The 16,244-nt window shown below is 31.3% G+C and overlaps 1 protein-coding gene across 1 annotated transcript in view; it reads right to left on the reverse strand.

Annotated features, from left to right (window-relative positions):
• Positions 1–16,244, reverse strand: part of LOC134720788 (uncharacterized) — a 51,664-nt gene that overhangs the window by 17,728 nt on the left and 17,692 nt on the right. The window contains exons 3-8 of the mRNA XM_063583287.1: positions 9,858–10,107; positions 6,872–7,041; positions 5,581–5,748; positions 3,825–4,039; positions 3,201–3,251; positions 2,369–2,464 (exon numbers count right to left, since the gene is read on the reverse strand). Coding sequence (XP_063439357.1) covers positions 2,369–2,464; positions 3,201–3,251; positions 3,825–4,039; positions 5,581–5,748; positions 6,872–7,041; positions 9,858–10,107 — 950 coding nt within the window. The remainder of the gene's footprint in view (positions 1–2,368; positions 2,465–3,200; positions 3,252–3,824; positions 4,040–5,580; positions 5,749–6,871; positions 7,042–9,857; positions 10,108–16,244) is intronic.

The following is a 16,244-nucleotide window of genomic DNA, read 5'->3' on the forward strand; positions in this document are numbered from 1 at the left end:
TTTCAGAAGATCCTATGATCTTTCTTTTTTACTATTTGATATCAACTAGTATGTTTTGATATGTTGGCATTACACTTCTCACAATTTACAACATTATTATCATATTGCACTAATTCTTTTTCAAAAGCAAAAAGCTTAAGTTAACAATTGGCAATAATCCTCTGCTTTATTTTTGCCAAGATAAAGATATAAATCTTAAATCATAGTAAAGACATGAGATTAACTTCATGTACAGAATTATGCAACAAAAGTTTGCATATTTTAAAAATGCATTGTTGCAAATTTTTCAAACAATAATAATTGTTTTACTATTATTTTCTACAGTATGTTTCTACCTAATCAATTGTTTGTTAGTGGCATGTTAAATGCTCTACAAGGAACTATTCATTAAATGCTTAGATGTTCCACCTTCGACCTATATCTGGTCTTGTTTGCCGTGATATACCACTTGCTACTCAATATTCAGATATTAAATATCAATCACATAATATTATTTCTGTAAATATTTCAACTGTAACACAGTATTATTATCTCTCAAAGAGCTTATTTTAAAGCCTTTATGGCTTTGCATATTAAAGATATACGTATTCTGTATATATTCTGGTTGTTAAAACAATATTGTAAGTTCATTCTGAACTGTTGTCACATTTATGACACACCAAGGACTAAGTCTCTAGGCTCATTAATTGCTTTAGACAAATAAGCTTTTAAAAATTAGCTATTTGAACGTTATTTGATATAACATATTTTAGCAAAGGTTTTCAGATACCTTAGATTGTAAGTGGCACATAATGCCTTCCGAAAAATCACTAACTTTGTCTATTTATAGTAACACACATACAGGTGTTTCATATCGACACGTAGTCTAGCATATTCCAATGCACTACATTACAGTTTCTTATATTGGAATAAGAAATGTATTTTAATCACAACATTTTGTGATAATAAATCTCAAATATATTTGCTATATTTTCTATAAATTGTACGTCACTACGTGGGTACATTATAGCAAGAATATACGAGTACACCTCCGTACACTTTGAACTTACCTTAGAACAAGAAAGATATTCTACTCATATATTTCTGTATAGAGATTCATTCGTGTTAAAAATAACTACGATATTAATTATTAAAGAGTGAACGCGTTCGGTCCACCATTGATTACGTGATAAGCACCTGTGTGTTACACATCACAGTACACGTGTATTTTTAGAACAAGGTTTAGAAAATAGAACAACGATAAAATACGTTGTAATTAACGAACTTGGATAATAAGTTCTCAAGATAATTAATGTTTATAAAACATTTTATACTGGAACAACGTTCTCAGTTTTACAAAATCTTAAAATTCTGGACGTCGTCACAGATTATAACGAGTTAGACACCTCGCTGCTCGAAAAATAATATGATTGGCACAGGTAATAGCCGCAGTATTTATAGCTAGGTATAGCTATGTTATACCCATAGGTCAAGGATTTTGACCTCTTTTAAATGAGATGCCTCGTTGCACATCGGGAAATGAATGCTAAAGTTACATCCTCGAAGAGCCGAGGAGCGTAATGAGTAGAATCAAAGTGTTTGTAAGCACTGAAGGGCAAAGATTGTCTTAAGGTGGTACCCAACACTTTTACTAAAAAATAATTTGGCTCGTTTAATTTTCATAAAATTTTGACACAATATTTGCTTTGACCCTTTGACAAAAATATAAAAATTTCAAAAAATTTGAACCAACCATTTCATCAGAAAAATTACACTGGTTACATAGCAGTTTGACAGACACTTATTTTGATAATTGAGAAGCTAAATATTCCCTTAATAACACAACGTTATTAAAAGGTTTAACTGATTTTGCAGATATATCTCCCTGTAGTGTTAGGTACCACCTTAAATCTATAAATGGGAAGTAAAATTAAACATTGTATTGTATAAAGCAATTGTTGTAGTTGATTCAAGTACAATAAGAGACAATGGGAGATAACTCTAATTTTAATGTTAACTTTAACGTTATCATTGATTACTTTTAGAACAGATCTTCAATTCCTGCACTTTACACAAAATATGTAATTTTCTTGACATATCGTTTTGTATCTTGAATATCTGAGCATGCATTTCATTGATAAATTTCTAAACAATTTCATGGATAGGATAGTATGTTTATGGCACTACATTTTAAGTATACATCTCACAAGAAGTGATAAACGTTAGAAGATTTACATATCAAATCAGTACCACAGGGATATGATTGCATTTCTTGCAATCTTCACCCAAAAACCTTCATTATTATTCTTCTGAATGAACAGTATTTAATTTCAAATACTTTTTGTGACATAGCTCCTCATGATGTAATATTATGTTGTGAAATGTTTACCTTCATCAGTCTTGGGAGTCTCAGTAAGGCAGATGTTCCATGTATACCAGTCACCAAGTAAAATATGTCTAACGGCATCAATGACAAAACATCAAACTGGAATAAAAACATCAAATATTACAGTAACCAATACAATAGACCACTTTTAAGTTATGTCTTCCAATAGAAACGTTCATCACGTGCTTTATGATGCAATTTACCAAATAGAGGTCATTGCCTGTATTCCTGCACTGTTAACATACATCGTCTTTATGGTCTTTTTATGGTTAATTCAACCGCTGGTTACCATATCTATATAAATAGGGTGCAAACATTAATCCACCATTCTGCCTCTGATGAAGGTCCTTTTTGGAATGAAACCAGTCAGGCTATGAAACATCTCTAGGCGCTGTTATTTATGTGTATTGGTATATAATACTATATTTTTATACTTTTTCGTCTTTATGGTCTTCCTTATGAAGGATAAACTGTTTGTTCCATAAGTACTTAATCAAATTTCCCTAATGACAGCAATGTTGATAATCTATTATAAGAATTCAATTTGCTGAATCATTTGTGCAATATAGCATTATAGCATTTTATTTATTCAACAGCTCCCTTTACATGGAAAGTAAGCGACAATGCTTCTGAATGCATAGGTGGTAAAAGCAAGTTGATTTTGTGGTTAAGGTACACAATAAATTCAAATGTTCAATGAAATACAATTTTTCTAGGCAGACTTTAGAAAAACCTCAAAATTAAAGATCCAATTTTTCTTAAAACATGAAAATTGGTATCCACAAAATATAACTGACTCTACATTTTTTGTAATCATAAAATCTGTGAAAATTACCTTGAATATACTCTTCTTCATGTAATGTTTTCTTGTTTTTTTAACATCAGTCTACAAAAACATTAAACAGACACTTTCTAAACAATAAGATAACTAATGAGCATCAATAACCTATTGAAGAAGAAAAAACTGATATATTACAAATATTCATTTAAAACATGATTATCCTCAGATACCATATATGTTGTAATATTATTAAATAAGGAAGAAAAATGAAAATGAATAAAAGAATTGTATATTTCTGTATTAAGAACCTAATTGATATTCTCAAATTCATTTATTTAACTTTCAAGACAGTCAGTTTAAATGAATTGTGGTTTTATGCTCCAACTGATCTATGTAAATCTGGCTTTCAATAATTTCTGTATTTTTTTTCAATGTACATAATTAAGTCTATTGCAGAAGCTCAAATGCTTGCACTTAATTTGGGAAATCATTTTTCTGTGGTATTCATTAATTGGAATAAAAACAGCCTTTGTTATCATGTATGCAGCTTCCTTTTTAAAAACAAATTAGTTTGCACTTTAAATATAATCAACAATCAAATACAAATTACTTTTATATATTCAACAATCTATAATTCATTTTACTACAACTTCCTAAACAAACTAATTGCAAATTTACCTCATTCAATCCGCTGACTAAATAGGTCAGCCTCGGTTTGAACACTAAAATATCCAATAAATAAATAACATCAGCTGTATAGTCTGCTATTAACCAATAGAGTTTGGTCTTGTCATCCATGTATCTTGTTTGGAATGATGCTCTCAGTGGAATGGCATAGGCATTGTACATAAACGTACAAGTTACCAAAAATAACCACCCCATGTAAATTTTACCTAAAACATTGACGAACATGTATAAAAAAAAACACCAAAAAATTAGGAAGTCTTTGTATTTTTTTTACTTCATCAATTTTGTTAAAAAAAAATGTGATATACCCTCATACAATGGATATAGCGATCCATCATAAAATGAAAGTTTATGTAACAAAATAAACCTTTATTATGCTTGTTGTTTTCGGTGTGAGCCAAGGCTCCGTGTTGAAGGCCATACATTGACCTATAATGGTTTACTTTTTTTTTAAATTGTTATTTGGATGGAGCGTTGTCTCATTGGCACTCACACCACATCTTCCTATATCTCTTTATTATTTTTGATTTTATAGTGATACCATTATCTCCCCTTGTATTTATTCTAAAGATGCATTCTATAGAATTCATATCTTTCACAACAGAACCAATAGAAAACTTGTAAGCACTAGAGGGTAAAGATTACTTTAATTTATCAGTGGGAAGAAAAATTAAAAATTGCATTGTAAAAAGCATTGGTTGTACAAATGTAGTTGATTTAACTACAATTCTGGACAAAGGGAGATAACTTCAATTTTTTTAAGATGACTTTAACAATGACATTATTTATATTTTAAGAACAGATATTAGATTCCTGTATTGTCATTTTCTTGACAGGTGCATTATTAATTTGTGACTTGAATATCTGAGCATATATTACATTGGTATATTTTTGGAAATGTTCATAGATAGGATGCATAGAATGTTATGATCAATGCACTTTATTTTATCATGTTTATTTTTTCATCACATTTTATCAAGTTGTATTGAACATTATTATCATACTTGACTTTTTATACTAATGTATGTATGCAATGTATATGTTTGCATTTTGTTTGATTTTTCATTACGAGGGCCTCAGGGAAGATTAGTTATATAGCTAACTGTGTAACCCTCTTAAAATAAAGTATTGTTGTTGTTGTTGTTTTATAAGTGTATCAAAAAGGTTGTGATAAGCCTTGGCTTATTTAGATATCAAGTCAGTAGCATAGAATTTTGATTGTGTTTCATGCAATCTTTACCAAATAAAAATTGTGCAAAAATTTGTTAATACTTTTGTACTGTTAACAAAATATCAATGGTGATTATTAATTCATGTTGAGCATCATTGTTACCTTCTGTATAATTTGTAGGTGAATGATCCTTGTTTGCCTGTATTTCTTTCTTAAAACTGTGGATAGTGGAAAACTGAATGGAAAATTGTGTTTTTATCAAAAGCTACAGATTCAAGTATAAAAAGAAGCAGAGAAAACTACTGAAAATTTAGAAATTATTGGGATGTTTTTATCTTTGCAAAAAATGCAACAGGGTAATATAATAGCAAAAATTTAAACTTGCATTTTGAAACTTTTTATATGAATTAAACAGAATTTTTCTCAATTCTAAAATGTGATTTTAAATTTTGCGATAATTGAGAAATCTAAAATGTGATTTTATTAAATTGTGCGTAATTGAGAAAAATCCTGTTTAAATCCTGTTTTAGTCAAAAATGACAAAATCACCATAATTTTTGAATTTAAACTACTTACTCTGTGCTTCAAACACCTTTGGAATTTTACATGTAAATCTGGTTGATCTACAACACCTGAACAGGTGATGTTCTTCTTCAGGTTCACCTGTAGGAGTAGGCTTGTGACCAGGAATGAACGAATCAATCCTATGTGTTCTTTGTGGTGGCTCTTCAAAATTGGTGATTGCTGAAAATATGACGAACATTACCTGTTAAATCTGTTAGTCCATAAATACATCAATTTTGTTTGCTTATTTGCTCAAAAGAATGTTTAAATTATTAACCTTTAGTCATATTCATTCACTTTTGTATCATCATTAATGAAATTTTGTCATCTTTGTCAAGGTACTAATCCCTAATTAAATGGAAAGTATCTTCATATTTTAGCAGGTAGACCTGTAAGCTGTTGATCACTAATGTAACCCCTGTCTTAAGTATTCCAATAAACAGGAAGTTGAAGTAAGATGAATCTAAGAGCACATTACATGGTAAAGCATGTTCACATGAAGCCTTATAATAATTTTCAGGAAGCTGTTATATGCAGTTATATAGAAAAATACCATAAAAATTTCATAAATGGCCAGTATGCATTAGAAAAATTATATTATAAGTATTCCGTAAACAGAAATTTGATGAGCAATGGATCTGAAACTCCTTCACACAGTATAGCATGATCATAACATGAAGTGGAAAACAACTTTCAGGAAACTATTGTTTGTACTTCCTGGAAAAAAGTAACAAAATTTAAAGGGACGGACATACATACAAAGGAAGGGACAGGGTTAAAGAGTATTACAACAACAAGGTTTTAGGAGAAATTAAAACTAGTTTTGATAAAAGCCTCAAGCTTAAGTATTTTATGTAAAACTTTGATAGATTAAATATACCTGATAAGGCATCTGAAATAGCATCATACTCTGGTGTGTCTGAAGGAGAAGGTGGAATTACTGTTCTGGCCTTGACCCTTTCTGTCCGACTAGAGAAAGCTCTGACCAAGTTATGTATAAATGTTTAAAGATTAAATATACCTGATAAGGCATCTGAATTAGGGTCATACTTTGGTGTGTCTGAAGGTGAAGGTGGAATTACTGTACTGGCCTTGACCCTTTCTGTCCTACTAGAGAAAGCTCTGACCAAGTTATGTATAAATGTTTAAAGATTAAATATACCTGATAAGGCATCTGAATTAGTGTCATACTCTGGTCTGTCTGAAGGTGAAGGTGGAATTACTGTACTGGCCTTGACCCTTTCTGTCCGACTAGAGAAAGCTCTGACCAAGTTATGTATAAATGTGTAAAGATTAAATATACCTGATAAGGCATCTGAATTAGCATCATACTCTGGTGTGTCTGAAGGTGAAGGTGGAATTACTGTACTGGCCTTGACCCTTTCTGTCCTACTAGAGAAAGCTCTGACCAAGTTATGTAGATGCTCACTGAGACTACTGCTGAGGTTGGACAAAGATCCACTTCTAAAGGAGCTACATAAAATAGAAATATCATATAAATCTGAAGTAATAAGATTATCTTGAGGTTGGACATTAATCCCCATGCTCACTGAGACTACTGCTGAGGTTGGACAAAGATCCACTTCTAAAGGAGCTACATAAAATAGAAACTTTCATTCCATTTGTTTGAAGGGAATATTTACAAAGACCGTTTCATACATTAATTATGCATGCAGTTTGATTCAAACTACTAAGCCTTTCAGGTCAGACAAGAAGACAAAAATGCAATTATCCAAAGGCTGCAAAGAGGACTAATAGCTGTCACAAATGAAAAGACATTATATAATTAGATATAGGGTCTAAAAAGTTTAATACACTTTTGGCATTTGTATTTTTAAAGAAAGAATCAAATACTGACCAGTTGGATTCAAGAACTGCCTCCAGTTCCATATTTCATCTACACAAAAAGTGTCCTTATAAGTAATCTATTCCTGCCATGTTTGTATAAATACATATAATATCATAAGAATATGTGCTTGTTAGGCTTTATCTTATTTTAGATCTGAATAAGGACATCTATCATATATTAAACAATGCGATAAATAAAAATATTCCCTATTGGCTCTGTTACAAGACCAATACACTTACAATCTATAATATAAATTTTAGTGGCAATAAAGTTCATTTCTATGTCTGACTTAACCTTAAACCCACAATCAATATGTCATTGAGGTTTCAGTGTGTGTGGTTGAAAACACATATTCTTAATTAAAAGAAGCTTAGATTTGTGTAACTACCAATAAATAAAAATAAGTAATAACCTTCAAAATCTGAAGAAAAAAAGATATTAACAAAAAAAACACCAAGAAAACCAGTAAATTTCAAATTTCAATGTCAAATCTAAATTGTATTTTGTATAATGTCAATTCAAATTTCAAATTTTTTCTATACAATCTAAATGCAATTAATGAAAAATACACAAAAACCCAACATTCATTTAAATATAAATCTAATAAAAGTGAAATATTACATTGTTTTATAAGACATATCAATTACTGGCCTGATGTTTATTTCCCTGGGAATCAATACCATCTGTGACAAAAATATTCACTGTATATACTTCTCCCTGATTTTACCCAATAGTCCATTAATATTTATGGTATGCTATTATATAAATCATTTTCTCTGTGCATAAATGAATAGGAACATTATTACTATATTACTACATTAATTTTCAATATTATAATCTTAATATTATGATAATAGATCTATATAGTTTAGATTGTATGATAATAAATCTATATAGTTTTGAGTAAGTAGCTCAGATTTGCTGCTTTTTCTGTTTAACGGATTCTTCTACAGACACTAAAGGCAGACTGAGAAATATAAAACTATAGTTTAACCTAAGTCCTTGCTTTATATTTAATAATGTGCCAGCCCCACCATATGTGAATGTGAATTTGAATCATATGATTGTCACACCTGCCAACTTTTCAAAATGCCAATGGGGGTTTTACGTGCAAGATGAATCTTGTGGTCCCAAAAAAACCTTCAAGGGGGTCTTCAAATGAATTTTACTGTTATTTTTTGGCTTTTTTTTTATACTTTTTATAGCCTTTAGAATTTATAAAACAAGAATGTGTCCATAGTACACAGATGCCCCACTCCCATTATCATTTTCTATGTTCAGTGGACCGTGAAATTGGGATAAAAAATATAATTTGGCATTTAAATTAGAAAGATCATAACCTTAGGAACATTGTGTACAAAGTTTCAAGTTGATTGGACTTCAACTAAATCAAAAACTACCTTGACCAAAAACTTTAACCTGAAACTTACACTATCATTTTCTATGTTCAGTAGACCGTGAAATTGGGGTCCAAAGCCTAATTTGGCAATTAAATTAGAGAGATCATATCATAGGGAACATGTGTACTAAGTCTGAAGTTGATTGGACTTCAACTTCATCAAAAACTACCTTGACCAAAAACTTTAACCTGAACGAACGAACGAACGAACAAACGAACGAACGAACAAACGAACGAACGAACGAATGAACAGACGGATGGACGCACAGGTGGGGCATAATTAACTGCTTTGTTTAAGAATTTGGACAAAATTGCTCTTTCAAAATTTCCATTTGGAAGCTTTCATAGGGGAAATCCCCCACAAATAGTGACAGTTGGCAGGTATGGATTGTGTTCATGCTTTGAGAATATCAAAAGAAAAGATAGGGTTAACATACGTTTTTTTTGGCAAAAACACAAGATAAGAAAATTTCATGTAGATTCCTACTGTTTTAGAGTTACCTCCCCTTAAAATGCCAATTTAAAAACATTTAAAAGCAACCAAAAATAATCTACACGTCAAAACTTGTAAAATATTTATATTTATAAGTTATATTCTTATTAACTTTTTTTAAATGAACATTTACATTATATATCTGCATTCCTGCATCAAATTTTGCTAACTTGATAAAAAAATCTGGACCTTAGGTTATCGGTTTATTACAATCCAAGATGGCAAAAGACACCCATTCCACCTTAAATGCTATTCCTGTCCTATGTTAATGTTCCAGTCCTGTCATATGTAATATTTCAGTCCTGTCATATGTAATATTTCAGTCCTGCCATATGTAAATGTAACAGTCTTGCAAAATTTTAACGTGCTAGTCTAGTCAGATGACAGTGGTTTACCATATTCATATATTTTTTTTTGTCCTTTTGAGAATTTGACATCAATGGCAAATTTATTGTAGTATGTTGCTCACTTCATTATTCTTGTATAATGATATACCTCAGACCAAAGCTTTTTCTCCATGCATACAACTATAGTTAACTTTAATATACCTTTCATTAGATTCAGTATATGAAGACCTTCTTGAGCTAATTTTCCCCAGTTCACTCCATACAGAATTAATACTGAGTAACCCCGGACTGGGTGGAGGATGGCCATGTCTATCATAACCATTGATGCTCAGTAATCCTGGGGTGGGAGGGGCTGGTAATCGTCCATCAGAGGGGAAACTGTCCCAATCATTAGATTGTTTCTGTCCCAAATCATCACTGGTGAACTGTATTCCATGGTTTGTATGGATATCTGAAATAAACATTTGTTTCATAGTTATATTACACAGGTAAAATAGCTACGGGTGTAATATGTAAAAAAAATCGGTTATACCACATCCTTATTATACCAATGACTTACGGACGAATAGTACCAGACTTAAAATGTCTGTTGCTTCCTATCCGTAATACGTCCATATCAACTCATAAAACGTCTGTTAAACGTATAGATGTTCTATTTTACCTGGGTGGTTGCTAATAAATTGACCTTTTCATCTTAATCAATTCAAAAGATCATCTATATCCACTTTTAAAAATTTATAAATGATCTCATACTGATACATTGTGAATGCAAGACACACAAGTGAACCTTTTAAAAATATGGAAGAAAATATGTCACTGTGACCAGAATGTTGTTTAAACAGATTTTTTCTATGACAAAACTGCATTGGTGATCATATATATCAATTTTTTTTCCCCATGCAAAAGCTAACTAAATTTCCTCAAGAATGTATATCTTGTCATAATAACTATAATATTTCTATAAATAGCAATACAATGTAACACAGTACATTATAGCTTTCTGAGAAATGACCTACTTGCAAAACCGTCCCAGTCAAAAAAGTATGAAAGAAGGTTGTAGTACCCCAAATGTTGATGACCAGGAAAGTATTCTACAAGAGGAATGTAGCACTGAAATGAAATTGAAAAATAATCATCAATTTCTGAGAAATGAATCTGAATTCAAAGTCAATCCAAATTTATTTAACTTAACCCTTTCCTCCATAGTGACACCTTTTGAACCAACCCCCTTTACTACATAATGACGCCTTTTGACGCCTTTTGACGCCTGTGTAGTACCTCCGTTAAAAAGCTTTGACTGCAAAGTGTCTGCTTCGGACTTTATAAAATTTGCATCCAATATGAAAAGGATATTCATAAGAATATCTGACTCTAATTTTTTTGATGATTTTGTATACCTCTGTGACGATGACTTGTGGATTGATGACAACGATGACGTCCTGTGACAGCAATAATAATAACGCTCTATCAAGGCATAAGAAATCTGTTTGACCTTTTTATGTAATTCTGAACTTGTTTGAAAATTTGAATATTTTGTTCGTTCGAGAGTTCCAAGTGTCCGCAAATTAATAGTTTTGTATCTAAAACAAAGTTTTCAGATAGCCAGTTAAGGTTATCGAATAAGTTTTTCCTACATAATGTGTATTTTGGGCAAACGAAGAAGTAATGGTAGACATCCTCAATATCGGACCCACAATGACAAGAAGGATCATTTATAATGTTAGCTCTAAATAGGTCATTGTTCAATGGTGAAGCGGAACATCGCAATTGCGTTAAGATAATATTTAATTTCCTTGGGCCGTACAAATAAAACGTTTCAATTTTACATACTAGACTATCGTTTTTTAATTCTTTCTTAAATTAAGAAATAGAGTCGACACTGCAAATTTTTGGATCAAGTTTATTCCAGTTACGTATAGTAGAGTGAATAAACGATTCAGTAGTAAGGGAAAGTCTACAAAATGGAACAATAATATCATGACCATTTCGCAACGGGTAGTTGTTTGTACTTTGTACACAAGGAGGTACTAGATTACAAAGATATTCTGGTGCATGCTTTTGGTTCATGTTATAAAACATCTCCTTCTTCTTTCAAAAAGAGATTCCCAGCCAACCTCAGAATATAAAGTTTCAGTTTTTGTAAATATTGGTAGACCTGTTACTATTCTTGCGGCCTCTAATTGTAAATTTTCTAATTTATTTGAGTAGCCTATTCCACAATTATCCCACACTTCCGTGGCATATTAGAAAATGGGTCTTATAAAAACTAAGTATAGTTTTTCTAAATTATTCGAGATAATCGATATTTAAGTTTACGTAATACATTTAAGTGTTTCTTTACACTTGTAATTATACTTTCAATATGATTGTTCCATTTTGCGTCACTACTGAAATTAACTCCCAGGTGCTTATGAGATGTACTTAAAGGTATATTTTTACCATTTAAGGAAAAGCTGAGGTCTGGAGTCTCAATATTTGAAAAAATCATAATTTCGGTTTTATCTGGGTTAAATGACATAAGCCATTTAGAAGACCAAACATCCAGCTCTTTCAAGTCGCGATCAATAACAGATCTAATCTGTTCTCCATCGCTACCAGAATAGTTGAATGATGTGTCGTCAGCAAATAGCCGACACAGTGAAGTAAGCTTATCAGTAATATCATTAATATATAAGACAAAGAGAAGAGGGCCCAGAACTGATCCCTGGGGGACACCAGCTGAGACATTACAGAGGGAAGAAGACGAGTTATTTGATACTACTCTCTGTTTTCTGTCGTGTAGATAATCCTGAAACCAATTCAATACGTTTCCGTCAACACCATAAGCTTTCATTTTATATATAAGACCCATATGCCAAACTTTGTCGAAAGCTTTAGAGAAGTCACAGAATACAAAACAATTTATATCTTTTTTTTCCAAGGAGTTTAATATGCAATTATATACTTCTAAGAGTTGATGAACAGTTGAATTTTTAGGGAGGAATCCTGATTGATACTCATAAATTAATTCATTAGCTTTTAAATGATTGTATAAGTGCTTAAACACAACTCTTTCCATAACTTTTCCTACACAACTTATTAAGGATATCGGTCTATAATTTGATGGCAAAGATGAATCTCCCTTTTTGAAAATGGGTATCAGATTTGCTATCTTCCAGCTAGTTGGGTATATTCCCTCTCTTAAGGATTTATTAAATATAATATGGAGTGGAACTGCTACCTTTTCTGGACACAGCTTTAGCATCTTATGACTGATCACATCAGGACCAGATGCTTTGTTTGAAACTAATATCTGAATAATATCTATTATTTCTTTTATATTTACTTGAATATCTGAAAACTTACTATTAGTTTTTGTATCAAATTCGGGCAAATCAACATAATCTTCATCTAGTTTTGAAATCATACTAAAATATTTGTTCAACAAATTACATTTCTCCTCATCTTCATATATAGTATCATTCAGTTCATTATCATTTATAATATTTTGGAGAGGGGGTATGGGTTCTGAACCTTTTTTGGATTTAATTAACGTTTTCATTAATTTCCAATACGTTTTTGAGTTTGAGGGTTGTTTTGATATTAGACAGTCCAAATTTGTTTCAAAATTTTCTTTGGCGATTTTTTTCATATTATTTACCTTATTTCGTTGTTTTTTGTACTTCATAGTATTATTTTCACAATTATATTTAATCGCTTTTTTCCTTAATCTGTTTCGGATTCGAATTTCACGTCTTATGTCATTATTGAACCAGTGTTTGTCATTATGTCGTACTGTTACTATTTTAGTAGGGATGCATTTTTTAGCTATTTTCAAAAATTCTATTGTAAAACATTCACACATCTCATTAGTGGTTTTACTTTCGGGAAGCATGGTATTCCAGTCTATTTCGTCTAATTTCTTAGCAAATTTGGCTTTATCAGCCCGATCGTATAGCCATACTTCTCTTTTAAAAGATTTAAAATCGGACATTGGACATTCGAGAAATGCAACAGATGCATCATTATCACTAATTGCAGATGGAGTTTATGTTTGAAACATGTGCACAAATTTACTGTTCATATTCTTGTTATTTTCATTGTTTTTCCAAGGGGGGGGGGGGGGGGGGGGGGGGGGGGGGGGGGGGTGGAGGGGTCCTGATCCCAATCCAAACTTAAAAACATGAAAACCAGAGGTCCTGAATTTAAAGAAAATTTAAATCCTAACATCCCAAAAATTCGAAGAAAGAATTCCCTGATCCCGAAAAAGGGTCAATTCTGAAACCCGAGCTTAAAAACACCCGATTCGGACGTCCCAAAAAAGGACTGCCCCCCCCCCCCTCTTGTTCTAATACATTAAATACATTTTAGCAGCTTACATTAACTTTTATTATATATTGTTTATCAAGCAACATATATTTTCCATGATTTTAGTTTTTAAAAGTATTAAATATGAAAATATAACCTACAGACTCCACTTGGAGGAAACAAGAACAACTAAAATTCTCAAATGCTTCAACCTATACAATTACTGTCCTATTAGAGTGGAAATAATTCCTTCATGTCATGCTCATCTGCCCATGATATGAAGGAATTATTTCTTTAATGTCTACAAGATGTCTGTTCAGGTAATATCAATCATATATTGTCATACATTAATGAAAATTGATCTAAGAAAAAAAACTTATCCAAACTCAGATATTTACACATGTTTAGGAATAGAGAAGTGTTACTATAATAGCTCCAACTGGATTCTTGGTCATAAAAGTTGGGGAAAATTAAGTTTTAAAAAAACATAGAACTTGATCATTGTACTGAAGATAATCAAGTGATAAGGAAATCTGTAAAACACTAACCATAACTTGGGAATGTAACCAGATTAGAAAAACATGGTAGCACCTAAAAGTCAATTTTAAGGAGGTCCAAAGGTGGAGGTTTAGGGGTAGTATAGAATTTTAGTATAAGTTTAAACCCTTAGAAGTTCTTATAATTGGGCATATAAATGTTGAAAATATGCTGCACAGCCCTATATTTTAACCTTAGAATACAATAGAAGTGCATATCAACTTTCCATTCTGGGATAGATTTTTGTTCATGAAACTTCATAGTAAAAGTGGCATATTTACAGAATTGCAACCTTGTAGAAGATAAATATAGTGATAATGACATCTGTAAAACACAAATCTCTTTACAGATATCAGAGACATGTGTATATATGTCTCTGCAGATATGAAAATAGGATGAAATGGTTATAAATATAAAGGTCAAGGGCAATCTAGACATTAACCTACCAAAGGTGATATAACATCTGAAATCATAGGCAAGTCTCCTAACTATGTATCTGATGGAGCTCTTTAAAGTCTATAAAAGTTGTGAATAAAACTTACTACAGATTAAATAAAGATGGATATAAGAAGGTGTTGTATGAGTGTCAAAGAGACAACTCTCCATCTAAGTCACAATTTTTAAAAGTAAACCATTATAGGTCAAAGCACAGTCTTCAACATGGAGCCTTGGCTCAAACCGGACAGCAAGCCATAGGCCAATTATAACAAATTCCTAAACAGTAAGGTTGCTTAATAAAGACAGATATCTTACACAAAGTTCTCAACCATTAATAGTAAATTCTACTGGTTTGTGTCCCAAGACAATGAGAGTCCACTCTATAATTCAAATCAGTCAAATTATAGCTATAATTGAATCTGATACACATAAATAAGAAGACAACATCATCTATTTATTAGAGATATGATGTCTCTGATGTGAGTAAATTGATTCATTGTCCCAAGAGATGCTCTTCACTGCATCACAACTCGAGTTCCTATACAGTTACATTTTTCCTTTCAGTCAATTAATGATCCTAATTCTATTTCATTGCGTTCAGTTATTTCATTTAAGGGATTTCTTTTAAGCAGGTATTTTTTCATTTGACCGTAACGTCATCAACCTTTTATCATGATAAAGTCTTTTATAATTAATGGATTTCAAAACTAAATTATTAGGTAGACTAATATTTTTTCTGTCTATTTAAAATAATCTCAAAAATTGGTGCACACTTTTTATTCAGTGTCACTGCACCACATTTCTTGTTATTTCAATATAGACAGAAAAACATGTCATTCTTTAAATATCACAAACGTTAATTTTTAAACCGATTCAGAACCTTTTCTATCCTAGCCGAGTTGAGTTCTCCATTTTTACTTATATGTAGGAGAATAATTGTATTATCCCATACTTTCTGATAAAGCATTTGCATTGGAACTTTCCTACTATCTAGCTAGCTAATACTTCATTGGATATTTCAGTGAAGAATTCTATACAAGTATTATCCCATCATTGAACCGTTCCATTATTTATTGATGAATAAACTTTCCTTGCCAACTCTTAATAAATGTATGAAAATTAATTATAAATTGATCAACTTTGTTTGATGCACTTAGAGTAACAATGAAATTCTTAATATCTGAAGAATGTTGGTACAAAGGGAAAATTAAATTGTATAAAATGTACACCTTTGTCATTCATACGAATATAATTAGAGTAAATGTTTCTGAGACAGCAACTAAATAACGAAAGGCATCTAAAAATTTATAAGAAATGCCACTCAAT

Source organism: Mytilus trossulus, chromosome 6 (assembly GCF_036588685.1).
Source record: "Mytilus trossulus isolate FHL-02 chromosome 6, PNRI_Mtr1.1.1.hap1, whole genome shotgun sequence".
NCBI classification, from domain to species: Eukaryota; Metazoa; Mollusca; class Bivalvia; order Mytilida; family Mytilidae; genus Mytilus; species Mytilus trossulus.